Source organism: Photinus pyralis, unplaced genomic scaffold, assembly GCF_008802855.1.
Source record: "Photinus pyralis isolate 1611_PpyrPB1 unplaced genomic scaffold, Ppyr1.3 Ppyr1.4_LG3b, whole genome shotgun sequence".
Classification (NCBI taxonomy): domain Eukaryota; kingdom Metazoa; phylum Arthropoda; class Insecta; order Coleoptera; family Lampyridae; genus Photinus; species Photinus pyralis.
The window spans coordinates 28,299,919-28,319,078 of NW_022170510.1; the positions used below are offsets into that span (position 1 = coordinate 28,299,919).

At 35.1% G+C, this 19,160-nt stretch overlaps 2 protein-coding genes across 5 annotated transcripts; one reads left to right on the forward strand and one right to left on the reverse strand.

The window, feature by feature from the left end:
• Nucleotides 1-1,123: 1,123 nt before the first annotated feature.
• On the reverse strand, nucleotides 1,124-12,554 carry LOC116167512 (DNA (cytosine-5)-methyltransferase 3B-like). Of its 4 annotated transcripts, none has more exons than XM_031482912.1 (14): nucleotides 12,466-12,554; nucleotides 5,445-5,645; nucleotides 5,269-5,379; nucleotides 5,129-5,219; nucleotides 4,821-4,910; nucleotides 4,633-4,763; nucleotides 4,517-4,564; nucleotides 4,400-4,464; nucleotides 4,209-4,353; nucleotides 4,044-4,161; nucleotides 3,758-3,994; nucleotides 3,482-3,620; nucleotides 1,585-1,790; nucleotides 1,124-1,438 (listed from the first exon to the last, which is right to left on the reverse strand). In XM_031482912.1, exons 2-14 carry the CDS (start codon nucleotides 5,616-5,618, stop codon nucleotides 1,227-1,229), a joined length of 1,767 nt encoding a protein of 588 aa, XP_031338772.1. In that variant the 5' UTR covers nucleotides 5,619-5,645; nucleotides 12,466-12,554; the 3' UTR covers nucleotides 1,124-1,226. The 4 variants fall into 4 exon arrangements, with proteins under 4 accessions (XP_031338772.1, XP_031338774.1, XP_031338773.1 ...); XM_031482914.1 differs by having other exon boundaries at nucleotides 5,445-5,641; nucleotides 12,466-12,541; XM_031482913.1 differs by having other exon boundaries at nucleotides 12,453-12,539.
• A 4,515-nt stretch (nucleotides 12,555-17,069) lies between these two features.
• On the forward strand, nucleotides 17,070-19,160 carry LOC116167513 (5'-nucleotidase domain-containing protein 1). The gene has a single exon (XM_031482916.1). The coding sequence runs from the start codon at nucleotides 17,375-17,377 to the stop codon at nucleotides 18,791-18,793; it is 1,419 nt and encodes a 472-aa protein (XP_031338776.1). The 5' UTR covers nucleotides 17,070-17,374; the 3' UTR covers nucleotides 18,794-19,160.

Genomic DNA, 19,160 nt, shown 5'->3' on the forward strand with positions numbered 1-19,160 from the left:
GACGCGCTGGTCGTGCAACCTGTTCAACCGCTCTTTTCAGCAATAACTTTGTTTATTCATTTAAAAATTGCAATAGTAAAGATATACCATATATATAAGAGAAGTATATGGATAACCGCGTATGATAGCCATATAATACATACTACTATAGTATTATCTTTGGCAATAGCAATTTGCATTTGATTTCAATTTATTGCAAATGGTTAGACCGCCAACAACTTTCCAGTTTTGATCAAGGAGTAATTATCTGAACAAGTTTATCCAAAAGCTGTAATCACTATTTGAATGAAGATGCACAAATACCTGTTTCTTTTTACGGCGCTTTTCTATAATGACACCTTCTGTAAATTACCTGTTTCTATGGTAATTAATGGACGAAATCGTTGAGTGAAAAATAGCACTCAACGACAAAATCAACAATATTTGCTAAAAAATGGTAGGTAAGTAACTAACGTTGAAAACTCTGTTACAACGAGAAAAAATATAAATACCTATGCTGATTTTAAATAATTTCTTATGTTTTCCAAAAATAATTGTACAGTGTGTCCTATGTTGGTTGAGACTGCAGTGTATGTCAGCTGGTTTTAAAGATAGAGACTTGCGGTTTTCGGGACCTCGCGCCACAATATACAAACATTAAATATAATCAATCTAGCTACGTTGGTTTCTAAGATAGGTACATGGTGAAAACGAGAAGTTAGACTTTTTGGGATGTTATATATGTTGTCATATCTTACTACCCACGGGCCACACGTGGGATAGACAAAAAGTACAAACCGTTTACATATACAGATATAGCTTTAATCAGTGCCATAATTAAGAAACATATTAAGTCCGCTTCTGAACTTAATATTATCACCATAGAGAATTCTATAAAGTCTGACATTTCAGGTCATTTTTAAATGCTAAGAAAAGTTCCTCAAGGATACCAGGCAACATTTGGAAAGGTGAAGATTCTTTTGAATAATTAGAAACTCTTTCTGTTCACCATTCTACATTTAAACACATTGGCATTTTGGAATTACGCCTCTATACCCAAATAACAGGTTTTGTAGGAAGTTGAACGGTTAATTAGAGCGTTATAAATAAAAGGTGACAACTTTTATTGTAAAAAATATCGTAAAAAATTTTGTCACTCCTGTTGCAGGAGAAAATTTGAACATATTTTATTAAAAGAAGTGAGGAATCAAAAAAGTACCAGATTAATATGTACATGATTAATTAAATTAGGCTTTACAAATTTGTTGTAAGGGTTTGAACAACTGCATCATTACGGGTACGCTCCATGCAGATCCCAAAAGCTTTTGTCTTTGGCCAGCTGACATATTGCAGACATCGGTGTAGTGCGGTGTGAATCCAAATACCTTTTCGAGCTCTGTGATGTAGATAACGTCGGGTTTGTTGTGTTCATTTATAACTGGATATAGGAAATCCTTTCCTACACATACAAATCATAACTTTAGTAGATTGACATCATCTTGCAAATAAAACCCATGTGACTATATTACTTAAAAGTTTGGAAAATTTGATATTCTGATTTCAAATTTCTTATTGATCACGTGGGTCTTTACGATTTAAACGAACCTTGTCGTAATGAATTGCTTTTAGTGGTAACTGTAGCCAATTTCTGGACTTTTGCAGTACGATAAGGCCATAAAAAATCTTGAAGGTTGCTTTCTATCACTGGCATCTGTTGGCGTAAAAGAGGTAAATTCCCCCAAAATAGTCTTGGTCTGTGTTGAGCCGAAACGAAGGCTGCGTCTTTCAATACCGGTTGCGTTTGTAAATATCTATTGTAAAAATTTACAACATAGATGCCAGAGCTGGGCAGAATACTTGCAAAAAGTATTTGAATACTAAATAGTAAATACTTTACAGAAATCAAAGGTATTTGAATACTAAATACTTTTACGTCCAGCACAAGCGAATACTAGATACAGATACATTGAAAAGTATTCAAATACTTAAAAAAATAAGTATTAATATTTTAGAATGTATTCGAATACTTTAAAAAGTATTTCATTATCTTACTTTGAAAAGTATTCGAATACAGTAAAAAGTATTCAAATACTTGTCACTCAAATACATTAAAAATTTAAAATAGTATACTATAGATAAAAGGCTTAATACTACTTAAAAAATCAAGTTATACTTTGTATGGGGTTAGCTTTTTTTATATTTCTATTGTTATATACAAATTTAAGGGGAGTAAAAGCGTATTATTATTATTATATTATTATATAGGAGGTACCTACCAGGACCTTTCTTATACCAGTTATATCCTTAAGAACACGTGTACCAGTTTTCAAAGCGATCGTACGTCGTGCACATGATATATGTACGCCCTCGCGTACGGGCCGTACGCCTTTCTGAAATTAATCTTGGCGATTTTGGAACAGATCCATTTTTGACCATCCGTTTGTCCGCGTGTGCATGATAACATGTTTAGAAACGTGCAATCGCTTTGAAAAGTGGTACATATCGTCTTAGGATATAAGAAAGGTCCCTATTGTTACGCTACGTAGACTATCGAGTTCGGTATTCAGATGTATCAGATTTTTATATTTGATTTTGTGACAATGGAAACTTTCCCTAAACATTTCTAAATTGTTCTCAAATATTTGAATAACTTAAAAGTACTGCCTTTTTTTGAGGCCGGAAAAAAAAATTGTCTGAGATCGACCGGGAAAAAACATTTTCCTATAGAATTTGGCCCGTAGAATCCATAATTTCAAACAGTTTGAAGATTGGGCTACTAGATCAAAAGTTACAGCCCTTTGAATTTTTTTTCGAAATTTGTTTTTTGTCCATAACTATTTATTGAGAGGTCTAATCGAAAACGTACGAATTGTTTTGGATTCTACGCACCAAAATTAATAAGAAAAAGTGTTTTCCCGAGAAATTTTGGTGTAGTCGATTTTTGGTAAAAAAGGAAGGTTATACACTGCCTTTTTTTGAGGCCCGAAAAAAAAATTGTCTCAGATCGACCCGGAAAAAAATTTTCTTATAGAATGTGGCCTGTAGAATCCATAATTTCAAACAGTTCCAAGATTGGGCTACTAGTTCAAAAGTTACAGCCCTTTGAATTTTCTTTCGAAATTGGTTTCTAGTCTATAACTTTTGATTGAAAATCTGATCGAAAAAGTACGAATTGTTTTGGATTCTACGCACCAAAATTAATAAGAAAAAGTGTTTTCCCGAGAAATTTTGGTGCAGTCGATTTTTGGTAAAAAAAAGAAAGGTTCAAATATTTTGCGAAGTATTCGAATACTTCTCAAAGTATTCAAATACCTTACAAAGTATTCGAATACTAAATATTTGTGAAAGTATTTGAGTTACAAAAACAAATACTGCTTCCATAAAAGTGTTTAATTACAAAGTATTTGAATCCTTTAAAGGATTTGAATACTAAAAAGTATTTACAAAATCGAATACTGCCCAGCTCTGATAGATACCTAGGTAAACTCTGGAAGAAAATTACCTGGTGATCACTTCTTTAGAATCGAGCTCCATAGACGCAACATTTTCATATAGCCAGTAAAATCCGTTTTGGTTTTGTTTCAGAACCATAGACAATACTCTATAAAACTCAAAAAAAAGGTACCCCGTTCCAGTAGGATCTAGAAAAACAATTTTCATTTATTAAACTACAAATAATATGTTGTATGGTGTAAAAAAAGTAAAATCCCGTAAAACTGGTAATAAAAAAGTTGCATTATTTGCTTCCAAACTAAACACATAAGCTTAAAAAACTTACCAAAGAGACCTTTACGCGCTGGGTTCACCAAGCTCAGGTCCGTACATGGAGATCCACCAATCACTAAATGAATAGGGGACATACGTTTAATATCTTCTTCTCTAATAACGGTCACATCGCCAATATGCTTCACCTGCTCCTTGAAATGAAATTTGCTAACACTTATACAAGTTAGATCTATTTCTGAGGCATAATAAGCGTCAATTGGAATGTTTAATTTACTCAGTGTAAATAGACCTGTAATTGTTTATATGAAATTTGCGTAATAATTAATTTTGCTAGTTACCTGTAGAAATACCGTCAAATAGTGATAGGACTCGAAGCTTGGTTCCTTTTGGATAAGGCCTGGAGGGAGTTTTTATGAAAGGACTCTGCGTTGCGTCACTATACAACATTTTGTCAACCTGAAGTTTAATAGCGTTATTTAGAAATACTAGAAAAGAAAGTTTACCTCAAGATTGTAATCTGCTTTAATTCGCAATACACCTATTTTTGGTTTGCCACTGCACAAAAAGCAACTCCATTTTTCTTCTTTTACGAAACATTCCCAAGTGCCTTCTTTGCAAAAGTCTTCCACGCATTTAACGCAATATGCCCTAGAAATGTCAATTACAACACTATTCACAATTTCTGTGCTTATACTTTCCACAAAATCCACTTTCGCAGAGAATTGTGTGTCCTCCATATCCACAAATGGAACAAAAGAACTAACGGATTGACTTAAAAGACAACAAACCTCGACATTAATATCATACTTACGTGAAGTCCATCATCGCCTACTGTGTTTAGGGTGCGCTTCAGTCTTTTCTAAAACATGGCGTCATGACTACAATGAGTAGGTACCTAGAGGTATCAAATAATTAATTGATGCTTACATGACAGTTGCTGCAAAGAAAGCCTTCCAAGATAGGGTGATTTTGGCATACGTCATCGTCTGCATAACACCCTAGACACACACGTTCACCTTGTAAAATTTTGCCTCTTGACAGAAGGTTTCTAAACAACCCTAACGGAAATTTATTATTAATTCAGGCTGAAAGCATGATTTGTGGAATAGACTTACTTTTATATTTATCCGGACACTTATTCTTGTAGACTTCAAAATTATCTTCATCTTTCTTATCCAATGCAGTTTGAACAGATTGGGGAATACCTTCACAGGAAAAGAACAAGGACATCATTACGTAATCTGAATAATATAATTGAAAAAGTAACACTGTTCATCCCTTTTTAATGGGTGGTGGTAGTAAGGTTTATTCAATCTTGTTGGGTTTTTCTACATCTACTCAAAAATAATAAAAACTTCCAAATAGTGCATGGGCATGGTCACTATGCTAAGTTAACAAATACCCAAAGGAGTTATGTACTTACGATGTACACGGGGAGGAACATTTTGGAGTCCGCATTTCGCCAAATTTTCTAGCTCTTCGGGCTTAAAGGATTGATCGTGATTATACAATTCCTGAATGAAAACGTGATAATAATAAATCATGAAGTTATATTGTACCTACTTCTAGTGCCGCCACTACTCCACGTCTCCAACCTTTTGACATTCTTTTACTAAATCTTGTAATAACGTTTTCAAAGTACTCCGCAAAATGCAGTAAATCCTGAACTTTGAGCTAGAAATATTTATACGCGAATCAGATCATAAATTAAAAAAAAACAATTTTGAATTTTAACTTACCACCGAAGTCGTATAATCGTTTAGCCACATTATGTTGTATTTAGTCCTTCTAAAATCGCATGAATCCGTGTTTACCACTATGGCGGCCCACCAAGCTTTTCCATATTTGCCCCAGACGAGACTTCCTTTTTTAAACTCAAGTTCGTCAAAATTGGATTCAATGGCCCGTTTCATGGGTTCGGATCTCTCGGATTTTTCTACCTAGGTACGTGAAGTTTAACAAAACATAATATCTTATAAGGTAAATAGCTACGTAATAGATTAAGATATTGATATTGCCTCCCAAGATTATCCCATGTTATAATCTTATATTTTAGCATCTAGTCACTTTTTGAGTTGGAAATGGCACTATATAACTAATTCCGTCTGCAGGGATATTTCTCTCCGGGATTGGAAAATTCCCTCGAACGAAGTTATACCTATGGTTTGTTTTTTTAAACGTCATTTGTAACCGCGTAATTAATTAAGCAAATGACTTGTGTAGGCATAATTCCCCATTTGCAAACACGGATTTAATTACGTCATAATTAATTTCCTGTTTACAAACTTAATTAATTAATTAATCACGTGATAATTAATTTTGTGATTGCAAACGCGGAACTAATTGTATTGTAATTAATGCGCGTTTGTAGATTGGTCATTAATTACCTACACAATTAGTGTCAAGTTTCGGGTTTAATTATGTGATAATTAATTGTGTATTTATAAACGCGAAACTTTGCTTACGTGTGCATAATGAATTCAATAGACGCGTGCAAATATTACGATTAATATGCAATAGCGCAAGAATTTCTTATTTAAAAAATGGGTTGGTCCAATAATTAAGGGCTAAGTGAATTATGAAAGTGAGTGTAGGAGATGAAGGTTAGTGCCAAAATCCTTCGCAGATAAATAGAAAGGCTTTAATAAATGTAATTAGGAAGACGTTTTCCGGTTTAATTGTCGGCATCATAAAACCTCCCATTGATAAATGGGCATTGTTTTTACCCGCCTGCAAATTATTAACACCAGCCTGCGTTGTTTTCACTGGACAACTGTAGTTTGTTTTTTTAGAGTAATTTCACCAATAAAAATTGTGGAAAGCCCAGTTGCCAAAACTACTCCGTGAAATCTACCAGAAGAGGTGAGAGGGGTGCAGTAAATCGACGTAGATCTGCGAAGTTTGGTTTCTAATACAGCAGACCTGTGGACATTCGAACCGAGGCGACAAAAGCTTCATCCGCCTGAGATCAGCGACTGCTACAACTAAAAAGGTACGTTGTTTCATTACTTACACTTGACTGCGAAATACGAGTGACATAAATAAACTTATCTATTTGTGTGCGTCATATTGATCATTTATTTAAAGTTTATAGAATAGGCATTTGCTATATTAATTTATTGTTTATATAAAATATTTTTGACCAGTGAGTCTGTTTATGGTTGTGAGAGCTAAAGAATGTTTAGTACGCTATTATAGGATCATAAAATTATTTTTAGAAAAAGAATTTTCCATATATCCCTTTCGAATTATAAAATACACAGACGGACGGACAGAAAATCCAAATGATCAAAACTGAGTCAGTTAGTCCCTTGACCATTGTGTACCTATCTATTACTGAAAGCAGAAATGAAAAATTCGAAACTGTTTGCGAGATATCAGGTACACAGGCGGACGGACGGACAGAATGTGCAAAATCATAAGCTCGCTCGGTAATATGTTGATGGTGTATAAAGCATAAGTAGTCAATTATGAATTACGTCTCTGTCAGTAAACGTGATCTGAACAACCTGGTTTCACAGATTTCTTCCTATAGCTTTTATTTGCTTTTATTAAGTGACCCAGCTCGTTCATGATTTCTGTCCGTCCGTTCGTATGTGTGCGTGATAACTCGCGAACGGTTTCGTATTTTCCAATTTGGTTTTCAGTAATAGGCAGAAAACGGTCAAGGGACTATTGGTCATTTGAACCTTCTGTCCGTCCGTCTGTGTTTGGCGCTCGTTCTCTATATCTATTGGTTTGAAAAAATTTATTTGACGCTTATTTTCTGACGTTTCTAAGAAATTATTATTGGGTTTAAATTTGTCCATTGCTTGCTTGTCTTTCTTTCTAGAAAGGGTGCGGATTCTTCCGTGTCGCTCAGAGTAACTTTACAATAAAAAAAATGATGGGAGGGCAGTTCGAAATATTTTTAAAACTAAAATCGAAATTTAATATTACACCAGAACACCAGACTAATTCTTTGTGCATGAAAGTTCATGTGCAAATTTATACAAAATTCAAACCCGCTGGAACAGGAGACAAAGAATCTCTTCTATACCATGATTTTTGGTGTTCTAGCTATTTCTCCAGGATTCACTCTGGTACCTTTCATAAAAGTAAACCCGTGGAAATTTCTTGCCCTTGCATAAACCTAACGCGTTTGGTAGAGCCATGAGACTGGATTTTGCATTTTGGCGTAACGAACGAAAGGAGAATCGTGCAATTTATCAATTTTTTAAAATTTCCATTTATATTGCTCTTCAATCACTCCATACGTTTATATTTTTTTGTAATTTGTAGCGCAGAAAATTGCTACGAAGAATAAAATATTTTATTCCTTACGCCCAAAAGACATTTGAAACAACGTTTAGGAAAATTAAGATAAGATAGGGTGGTTAAATCACACGGCATAGAACTGACACATGTAAATGGAAAAACTTGATTTGATTGAATTGGAGGTAACTGATAACGGCAAATTTGAATTAGACTTGCTTATTATCGCAGATATTTCGCGGCCGGGTTTGTGTGCGTGTGCGTAAATATCGTATCGTTTGTTATGTGAACTTGAGAATATTTTTGAGGGTGACTATAAATGGGGATGAATGGACTATGGAGGATGCTGTCGTGCAGAGAAAGGTAGTGTTTAGCATGTAGTTTTTCAATAAATACTTATGTTCTTATTCTGAAATCTCGCTAATTGCAAAGTTTGCGATTACCTATTTTGGAACTTCGGATATTGGCTATCGATATTTGTAGCTCTGAAAAAGAGCAGGTTTTTGCATTTTTGAACATCTGCTTACTTTTGTCATCAAGAATAATTGGTGAGTTGTAATTATGAAATGTTAACTTCTACTAATGAATGTACTATGACACATCAGTCAAAACTTTCGATTTTGCTCAATGATGAATCACTATTTCAAATGTGTTCGATTTATCTCTTTACCGCTTGGCCGGTTTCTAATCGGTACCTATAACATGAATTTCGACCATTGAATTAAAATAGTGTTTTTATTTAATGGTTCGACAAGTAGGACTGTATTCCCTGCAATGGGAAGCATCAGAAGTGTCGAATCCAGACGTTCTGGAAGGACCCAACACGTAGACAAAAAGAAATCGATATTTCCGTATTCGACAAAAGCAAAAAGTTGTGTGTATTATAGGGTAATGCTTTGAAAATTTCCACCCTGGGTTATTTTATTGCAATTATATTATATGTAAGTATATCAAAATAGACGCGGAAAAGTAGGTGAATTTTCATTTTCGGAAAACCATATTTTTGTTCCGCTTGCTTTGACACATACGACATACGGAGTGATCCATAATATGTCAAATTGAGACCTTTGTGCACTTATTTAAAATCTCAACATTTTTGCAACGCTACCTAATTCATTAGAAGACTTGCAAGAACAAGTAGAATATCCATACCAGTGTCCATATGTATTTAACACCAGAAATGCTTTTGTTATCCTTAACCAAACTCCCACAAGCAAGCTCCCATTAGAAAAAGGGAGCAATTTTCTTTAAAATTGCAAAATGTTGACGAATTATAAAGTTTAATAGGGACTGAAAAGGGGGAAATAAAAAACTGTGTACATCTGAAATTTGAATACATTTTCAGGTAGGTAACCACTATGTAGGTACTTTGTGTTTAAAAATGAGTACATTGTTATCATTTTTTGAAATGTGCTAACGGTACACAACTGTTTTTGTAAAAAAAGAAACTACGGTCTTTTCTCATTTAGAGGAGTTTTAAGTCTAATTTTACGAAAAATGGTGATTTATAGACAATCTGCACTTAACAACCCCTAAATACGACTCAAAGTTTTATTTTATTTTTTTAATTTATAGTCGTTTTTCTAGGAGACGTTCTCGTCAAATGAAGGGGAGTTTTGATTCTAATCTTATTAGGTGATTAATGGAGAATCTTTATATACTTAGAGTCCATAAAATAACTATATACACATATTATATGTTTTAGTTTTTGGAAATTTTCAAAGTTAGTCGCTGTTCGTGAAAAAACGTATTGGAGGTGTTTTTACTCTAAAATTATGGAAAATGTTGATTAACTAGGGTTATAAACACTTATACTGAGGTCGCTTAATGTAAAATTTTGACATTATATTTACAAGCCAGAAGCCTGATACAAGCATCAAATTTTGCGTGAAGCTTTCCCTAACAAACAATGTTCAAAGGGTTACCATTTTTTATCTGTGGCTGAGATGGGAATTTCCTTAGATTAGTTTCGCGAGCATTCTGCCGGCTACTCCGAATTAGGTTTTCCTGTAGTTTTCCTAATTCGTAACGTAAATACCGGAGTAGTACAGAACAACTTAAGACCTTCTGCAAGGGCACCTCTAAATAGCATTATGCGGGTCACTCTGTAACTGGACGTAACCCTGTTGAGGGCCTAGAACAAGAGCGATAATAAATAAATAAGAGGGGTTTTTATAAGGGTTCGAACCCTGAAAATTGACGTTTTGCCATTTTTCTCAGAAACTCAGAATTTTTACATTTTTTTTGCTCAGTATAAATTTGTGAGTCGTGACCCTATATTCTTAAAATTGGTATATTTAATGTGCTCAATATTTATTACAATTGCATTTGCAAAGTGCCGAGCACGCAATGTTACCGTTAGTCTACGATCTGCGTAGCTGAAAAACAATAACCATCTTATATCCATTTCTAAACAAAGTTATCGTGCACACGGAGTCACGGACAGATGGACAGACAGACCGACAGGCTTAAGATCTAATTTGATTTATTAGTACATTTAGGGGATCGTGAAAAAAGTCGATATCATTCATTGAGGTGAACTTATTTAAAGATGAAGTTGTGTTGCTAACTGCAAAAATAGTACTATTTTTCCTTATCTTAACAAGTGTTGGAGGGGCCCTATTCATTTGGAGTTCATTTTTCTGCCTGTTTTTTCGACTTCATGTAGTACCATACGATAAGATGTGAATGCCGAAGGTCACGTGTAATTTGTTAGTCTATGCAAAAATATGCGTATGGCGGCTATACCACTCCTTCTACGCGTACAATCGTGAAAGCGAGAGTTTAGACAAAATTAAGGTATTTTTACTCATATTTTTCTTCCGTTAACATTGGGTCGTTTTTTCAACGAAATCGGTGCATTATTATAACCATGCTGGGCATTTTTGCTCGATATCTTTTGCGACCTAGTACAAGCTGTGGAATTCTGTTCAGTATAGTGATTTTCGTTGTATCGCGTGGCCAAACAAACATGATACCCGGATGCATCTCAAAAAGTAGTAGGGTCACATTTTCTTACACCAATGTTACGAAGAGAAGAAATTGGAAATTATATATAGCTTGATAAATCACTGTTACGGGAAAAACAACAAGAAAAACGGGGTCTTATCTCAATTTGTAAGTGGAAATGATATATCGTAAATTGTATTATGGTAAAAATCGGGAAACTTGGAAAGAAAGTGCGTTTATGCAGGCGGGGGTGAATGTGGTCATCTAAACATTTTTTTTTAATTCAGGGATTTTCGAAAACCTTGGTTTGTTTAAGAATCAACACACTTTGTATCGGAAACACATTGTTTAAATGATCAAATTAGAGATTTAAATGGAACAGTATATTATCTTTTGCATAAAACGAAAGGGTATAAAAATTATTGTGTAAAAAATTTTGAACTAGGTATATATCAAGTTTGAAAATTCAAGAAACAGAAAGAAGTTACAGCATTTTTTTTATGACCACGTTTAATCCTCCCTCTTCCTCTCATTTAATAAGATAGCAGAAACACTTATTAGGATCATTTTGTTTCTGAGTATCTCGATTTCAGTTGTAATACTAGTTTCTATACATACAGATTGTTGCATATGCCTAGGCATGTAAAAACAATTAGGTGGTAGAGGATATCAAAGAAAAAAGTGGTGAAATTTACATTGCTTCTTTAATTTTTTTTCAGCAACCATAAGAGTTACCAAAACTGGTGGCATACCTTTGAATAGGTTTTATTTTGCAAAAAATGTGATTTTGACAAAATTTGGTATCTGGGGGCTTTTGAACATGAAAATCGCGAATCTGAAAGTAGTTTCTAAAGATTCGAAAAAAATGCTACTGCAATTTGCCGCCGGACAAAAAAATGAAGAGAATTGCACTAAAAATTGGTGGTGGACTTGGGTGAAATTTCTCAAGCGAATTTTGTAACATAAAAATATGAGAAAATTATAGAATTGGGTATATATTCCGTATACCTACATCTTTCTGGAACTAACCCTCCGGAGGTGAGGTTTTGTTTAGACCGAATATACCGCGGGCGAGTTTACCGCGAGGGCTGAATACAGGCGGACAACACGTACTTTCGAAATATTTTTCAAAAGTCGTCGACCTCTTGATTCAAACGAAAACCGTGATTTTTCTGGAGGTACTATAATGAGAAATTAATAAACCGAGATATAAAAGCAGAGAAATCAGTCATATACCCGGTGGACCAGGTACCTCCGGTTTGAGCGTAGGTACCATTTTTATAAACAAAGAATTTACTATTGCGTCCATATTTTAAAGGTGGTTATATATCTTTTCGCCGTTTCCTGTTTGTCATAAATCACAGAACAAACAAGAGCCGACGAAGAAAGATTGAGACGACGCTTATACCCTTAAATCATGTTTTTTTAGCATGCGCGCCAAAGTTCGGATTAAGCCGGTTGGTAGCCGGTAGGTAAGTAGTCGATAGCTAGAGGCAATTTAAAAAGAGCTTTAAAACATTTTGAAATCTTATAATCTAAAATACCTGAACGATGTACCTATCTACTTAGATAATTCTTTTGTCGAGGGTTAACTACACATACACAAGTTCAAACTTCAAACGGTACTGTAGATGTAGAGCCGAGGGTGTACGCAGAGCTATAAAAAAAGTTTATTTTGGTTGATCCCCACCATAGTATAAAGTAGGCAATAGCCACCCTCATCTAAGTAAAGGTCGTCAAAATCTCGTTCGTTCCTCCTTCTGGTAACAGAGATACTAAATGGGTTCTTGTCTAAATTTGAGCTTTCTACGTTTTGCAAGGGAAACGCATGTAAAAAATACAAATACCTAAACTTGTACATACGTACACAAGGAATAAACGCTTGTAGACGTCTGAGCTTCCCTTTGTAGCGCATTATTACATTGATTCGTGAACGCTCTGCCGGACTATCCGATTCTTAAAGGCCATTAAAGTTCGTAATGCCTTATAAATGCTCTTGAAGGCTCTTTGAGACAGTTTCGAAAATTTTCAAAACAAAGCCTTCTAAAGCTCTTACAGGCCTTAACGATTGTAAAGCGTTGAAGACTTTTAAACTTTAAAGATCCTAAAGGAATCGGCGAGTTCTTGGTGAATCGTGATCGGTGTTCAAAATAAGGTAAGGCGCACACTTGCGATTTTCTGTCGCGGCCGCAAGTAGGTGCATAGAACTTTTTGTCTGTACGCGCATATTAGGTATACGATTTTTTTAACGAAAGTCGCACTATTGAATTCGAAGGAATGGGTGCTACAATCGCCCTTGTCTTTCGCTTTCGAAGTAAAAAGAAGCAGCGGTTGTGGGCATTGGTAAAGAGAGCATGTTGCATCTTTTTAACTAATCGCGAGACAGAAAATTGCAAGTGCGCGCCTAGTCTAGATCGTTAAAACTTGTCAAAAGTTTTTTAACGACATAAAAATTGAGCCTACTGGCCCCCAATCTGACACTGTTTTTCGCGTGACAATCTTAATGCTAAGCGATTATTTTACAACAGGGAAAAGATTTCAGAGAATGAAATTATGACACACCCTTTAAATTTGGTCGATCAAGTGTAATCAGTTTGCAACACAATGACATGAATATATTTGGAAACAGAAGCCATAAAATAAATCTTATTTTACTTATTTATTTGGACTTTAATTTTAAGTGGGCGGGGATTTCAGCCAAGGCTGCTCTACCAACCCAACCCACTATACATTTACAAATATCCATGCCCGAACCCGGATCCGAACCACGGACTCTTGGTACCGCAGTTGCGCATCCAGGCAACTGCGCCACACAGGACGTACTCTCGTAATATAATCACGTAAATTCCGTCTGAAATGTTGTCTTAAGACTCAAAAATCGTTCAAAAATGTAACTATTTATTTTAGCCGCCTGATGACGTACTGTCGAAATATGTGCAACCCACACAACCTTTCTTACCGGGTTGGGGGAGGGTTATTAGAGTCTTGAGTTCTATGTAGGTCTTATTGGCAAGATTTAGAGCTCTTCTTAAGGGCTGTCAGCGGATCTAAAAAACACTAAGGGACTCTGGGTGACTTAATGACTAATACACTTCTTAAAACTCTTAAATTCTGTTAAAGTGAAGGCAAAGATCTTTAAAGATTCGTATGCTTTGTGGTGTTCTCAAAGATTCACGATGACTTCAAAAGTCCTTGATGATTTTTGGAGACTTTTAAGTGTTAAATAAGCCCCTACAGGCTCTTAGCTGCACTCAGAAGTTCTTTGAAATTTTTGAAGGCTTTTGCGCTACTAAGGAATCTAATTTAGGAGACTGTGGTGAACCCCAGAGAGCCTTGAACACTCATGATTTAATAATCTTTAGAACTCTATCAGGGAATTTTGGAGACTCTTTCCAGAATCTCAAGGTCCTTAGCGCTTATAAATATTTTTAAGGGCTCTAGAATACTAGAAGACTGTGTGTGACGTAAAATAAACCTATTTTGGTTTTTCGCTTTTTACAGTAGGCATATACTGAATGTCTTGCATGCAACCACTATTTTTTCTAAATACTCCTTTAACGTTATTATGATCTTTAGAAAAATGTGTGAAGAGGAAAGTTATAAGCAAATTAAGTTCTAGTAATACAGTTTACCCGAACTTTTACGTCAGTTATAACTTTGAAGTTGACAAAACTTATTTTTTGTAATGGAGACCATAGGTTTTATTACAAACTAATTAATTAAACTTAATGTATTTAAAATTCAGCACAAGTGGACACGTTTATTACCTTTTCGCGTTGATTTAACTAGTAGACTATAAAAACAATATTAATCAGATGCACATTTTTCGCGTATTTAAAAACAAGTAAAAAGGTTGTCGTCCTAAGGCGAGTAACTTCATCGCATTTTCCATGCATTGATCAGTACTTCCCAAATTATATGTGCATTTATATGGTTAAAATTTCAAAAAAATATCTCCATACATAAAAAAGTTGAAATGCGCAGTTGGCGCATGCGCACATTTAATTTATGTTATATGCGATATGTTTGTTTTTACTAGAAGCGAAGAGAGATCTTCATAAGTAAAGAAAGTTGCCATTTTGCAGTCGGCGCGTGCGCGCATTTGATTTTTACTATGCGCGATGTGTTTGCCTTTGCTAATGACATTTATAGTCTACTTTTTTCGCTATTTGGTTCGTTATGGTGTCGAGTCGAGTCTATCAATGCACCAAGGAAGGATGTTTTTCTGTACCGCTTACAAAAAAAGTTACTGTAAAAAAAACAAAAAACCGTTTTTTACATGTTCCATAATTATACACTTTTGTCATTTATTAACGTGTGAACGATAACTTTGTTTAGAAATGTCCGATCGCTTTTACATCTCCGTTAGTTATGAACTGAATTGCATGAAATTCAATATGGGCATAGCTTTAGCCATATAATACGCAATGCCAAAAGTTGAGTCGAAACGATTCAAAATTCGCAGTGCCCTTTTCGCATCTTGACCATTTATAAATCGAATTGCAAACCTTTTTAATTATAAAAGTATTTAAATGAAATTTGATACATAGCCACTTGGAATAAAAGCAACGCCAATTTCAAAATTTGGTTTTGCGCATGCGCAGTGCCAACTTTCTTATTTATGTAGGGATTTAAATGAAATTTGATACATAGCCACTTGGAATAAAAGCAAATTTAACGCCAGTTTCAAAATTTTGTTTTTGCGCATGCGCAGTGCCAACTTTTTTAGTTATGGAAGCATTTAAATGAAATTTGATACATAGCCACTTGGAACAAAGGAAAATCTAAAGTTAGCTTCAAAATTTAGGTTTGCGCATGCGCAGATCCAACTTTCTTATTTAGAAAAGCATTGAAATGAAACTCTTCTTATAAACTGAAATTGAAGTAGCACGTCAAAAATGGATTGCACATGTGCAACGCTATCTTTCGAGCTATCTTTCATATTTGTGGCCGGATTTTTACAATTTTAACAAAAGTTGCATCTTACAAATAGGAAATGAATGCAAGGGGAAATGCGCTTTATGTAAATCGTTTACGATTACTTTTTAACTTGTTACTAAATGTGATACGTTTTTCTTTACTAGAAGCACCTATGGTTACCATTTCAAAGCTCTTAATAAATAAGGAAGTTTGCATAGACTACGCATGCGCATATCTAATGTTTACAATATGAGATATGTTTGCCCTTAACAGAAGCATATGTGATTAAAATTTCAAAAAGATATTTCGAAAAATAAGACAGTTGATATTGCGCATACTACATAAAATGTTATATACCTACACTTTATATCTAAATTTAGCCGTTTTAAACATATTTTAATTCCTATACAATAATGACGTTTGCAGCCAAAATCGTCATAAAATATGCCAAATACATCTAATTTAGGTATAGGACATTATACAAATGCCAAATAACTGGTATTTTTCTTAGATTTAATATTAGGTACTGGTTATTATTATTAACAATAAAATATTATGTGGAGGTAGATGGGTAGGGTAATCATGCTCATGATTTATTTACGTGAACTTTACCATACGGAGATTCAGGTAACATAAAATATTGTAGAATTTGTAGAGTGACTAATACCGAAAATAAAGATAGTCAAATCAAAAACAGTAAGAGAGTTGAAGAATGTGTGAGGAGAGCAGTAGTTGAAACGACCGCTGAGGAAAAGGAAAGAAAAAGACAGACATATTATAGCTATTATTTGTTTCCTATAATATATTTTTTGTTTATACATGTTGGAACCCTTAAAACAAAAAGACAATGGAACCGGAACCGAAAATTATTGACGTCACAGAACCGGAACCATTAAAAAATAATTCTAATGAAGTAGTCCGGAATCGGAACCTATAGTATAGTTCATATGGGTTGCAATGCTAAAACGCTCGTATGACACCAGCTTTACCACCTCGGATGCCGCTACGCCACTGGGACGGTCTACATTGGCCCAGTATTTGTGTCTAGGTCGAGGTCTAGGTCTAGGTAGCATTGATTTACGTTCTCGGAACGTCGATCAATTCAAAAAATTTGAATCCGTGAGCTGGCAATCGAAATACCTTGAAAAAATTAGAATAAAAAAATCGTTAAATTCGCTTTTGTTGTGTGAACGTATCCATAGGTACGAATTACGCATGCCGCTACCGATCGCAGCGAATTTCATTCTTCATAGACGTCCCTATTCGTATTGCGTATAGTTTATATTGGTTTTTTATGGCCAATAGAGAATATAGTGCTTATATAACAATTTACTGTTAAATTAATTAAATAAAATGAAACTCGACCTTTTAACGGGCGAATTAATTGCCAAGGATGAAGGTAAAATGGAGTTATTTGCGAAACGTACGCATTATGTAATAACTAGTCTATTCGAAAAAGTTAAACGAGATGATGTTAATAATTTCCAGTTTCCCAAGTGAAGGGATTTAAAAAAGTGTAAATAATACATTTTTAGTTCGTTTCGCGATGATCGCGTCCCGTTGGTTGCATAGGAAGCTCTTCCTGAGAGATTGCAACAAATTTGCGTGCGTTCGTGCTCGAATTCGGTTTAGTACAGCCACAGGAAGAGGCGCAATAAATAATGCGATTAGGTTAGAAACCACGTCCGAATTTCGTGCGAAAACCGTTACAATGTCTGGTCATAGTATTAAATTCAGCGATTATGACTGTCTAGGATTCGATTTGGATAATACCATATGCCGATATAAAATTGGCGCTATGATTAAGTTAGAATATGAAACTTTGTCAAAGTTTCTGGTTGAGCAGAAAGGTTATCCATCCAACCACTTGCTGAAGCCAATGGAAAACAACTTGGATTTCATGCTAAAAGGACTTATTCTCGACGTTGAGAATGGAAATTTGCTACGCATCGCATCTGACGGTCACATTATTCACGGAAGCCACGGTACACGAGAGTTAACCCGTCAGCAGCTTGTCGACTATTACGGCACACCGTGTCGTTGGGAAGCCACCGATCACTTCTCAAATGACCCCTTGCATACATGGAATGGACCGTTTTCTGAGAAAATGCGGACACTTTTGGATTACTTTGATATGCCTGCCGGCCTTGTATTTGCGCGAGCTGTGGACTCGCTGGACGAACAAAACGGGGGGCCATTAAAGTCGTACAAAATTTGGCCAGATCTCTTAGATGCAATACAAGATATGTTCCAAAAGGAGCACTTTCAGTTGAACAAAGGCGGCTACTTCAAGGAAATTAAGGAGAACCCCCAACAGTACATTCATAAATGTAGCGACCAGTTAATTAATTGGTTTAAAGGTTTACGAAGCAAAAATAAACTGCTGTTTGTTATAACTGGCTCTAATGTCGATTTCGCATCGCATACAGCTTCCAACTCTCTGGGTGCCGACTGGAAGGAATTGTTCGATATCGTTATATGTTTCGCAAAGAAACCCGGATTTTTTATTGGTGACCGACCGTTTATCGCTTTAAACGATTTTGAAGAAATTGGGCCCATCGACGAGAAGGATTTGAAGCGTGGCGAAGTCTACACTTACGGCAATTGGAAGGGATTGCGTAATTTCCTGAAGAAGCAGTCTGGTCTTGATGATCCGAAGATATTGTACTTTGGCGATAATTTGGTTCAGGATGTTTATACTCCGGCTGTTCATACTCCATGCGATACAGTCGCCATTTGCGAAGAGTTGCAGGCCGAAGGCGTTTTTGGACACGATCGCAATCACGCAGACGAGCTGGTTTTAATATCTTCGACTTGGGGATCTTACTTTCACCATGAGGCGTCGCGTAAGCATACAATCTGGCACGATATTATAACAAAACACTCGAAAACTTGCATTCCAAGTTTGGAGTACGTTGCAACAAAACCAATCGATTACGAGTACGGCAGTATTCAACTGCAATAATGCGATTGATTTTATTTCATTACTCAAGGCTGTTATTGTAACAAAGTATTTATCTTTTGTTTAGAGTTATAATGTTTATTTTGTTCCATGTTTGTATCCACTTTAACTTGTTAAGTCACTGCTCATTTGCGGAATTTAGGCATCAATATTTATTTTTTTTTTTAATAGTTCCGCAACAAAGTGAGCATCTTCTCTTCTAGAAGTGTACCTTAAACAATTTTGATTGTTATTGTTAAACAAGTTTCATCAGTACAAACTAGCAAATACCTTCCTAATCTTAGTATATATGATAATTTAGTTTTATATTCTTGTTTGTCTTGTTAAATTATTTATTTTTTGTGAATAAATTAAACGTTATCAATTATTT

Bases quoted from the DNA above. Each gene is read 5' to 3' on its own strand.
- LOC116167512 (XM_031482912.1), bottom strand. From the start codon at position 5,618: ATGAAACGGGCCATTGAATCCAATTTTGACGAACTTGAGTTTAAAAAA. The intron at 5,220-5,268 runs GTAGGTACAATA...GTTTTCATTCAG, and splicing joins GAGTAGTGGCGGCACTAGAA to GAATTGTATAATCACGATCA. The intron at 3,621-3,757 runs GTAAGTTTTTTA...TTGTTTTTCTAG, and splicing joins AGCGCGTAAAGGTCTCTTTG to ATCCTACTGGAACGGGGTAC.
- LOC116167513 (XM_031482916.1), top strand. From the start codon at position 17,375: ATGATCGCGTCCCGTTGGTTGCATAGGAAGCTCTTCCTGAGAGATTGC.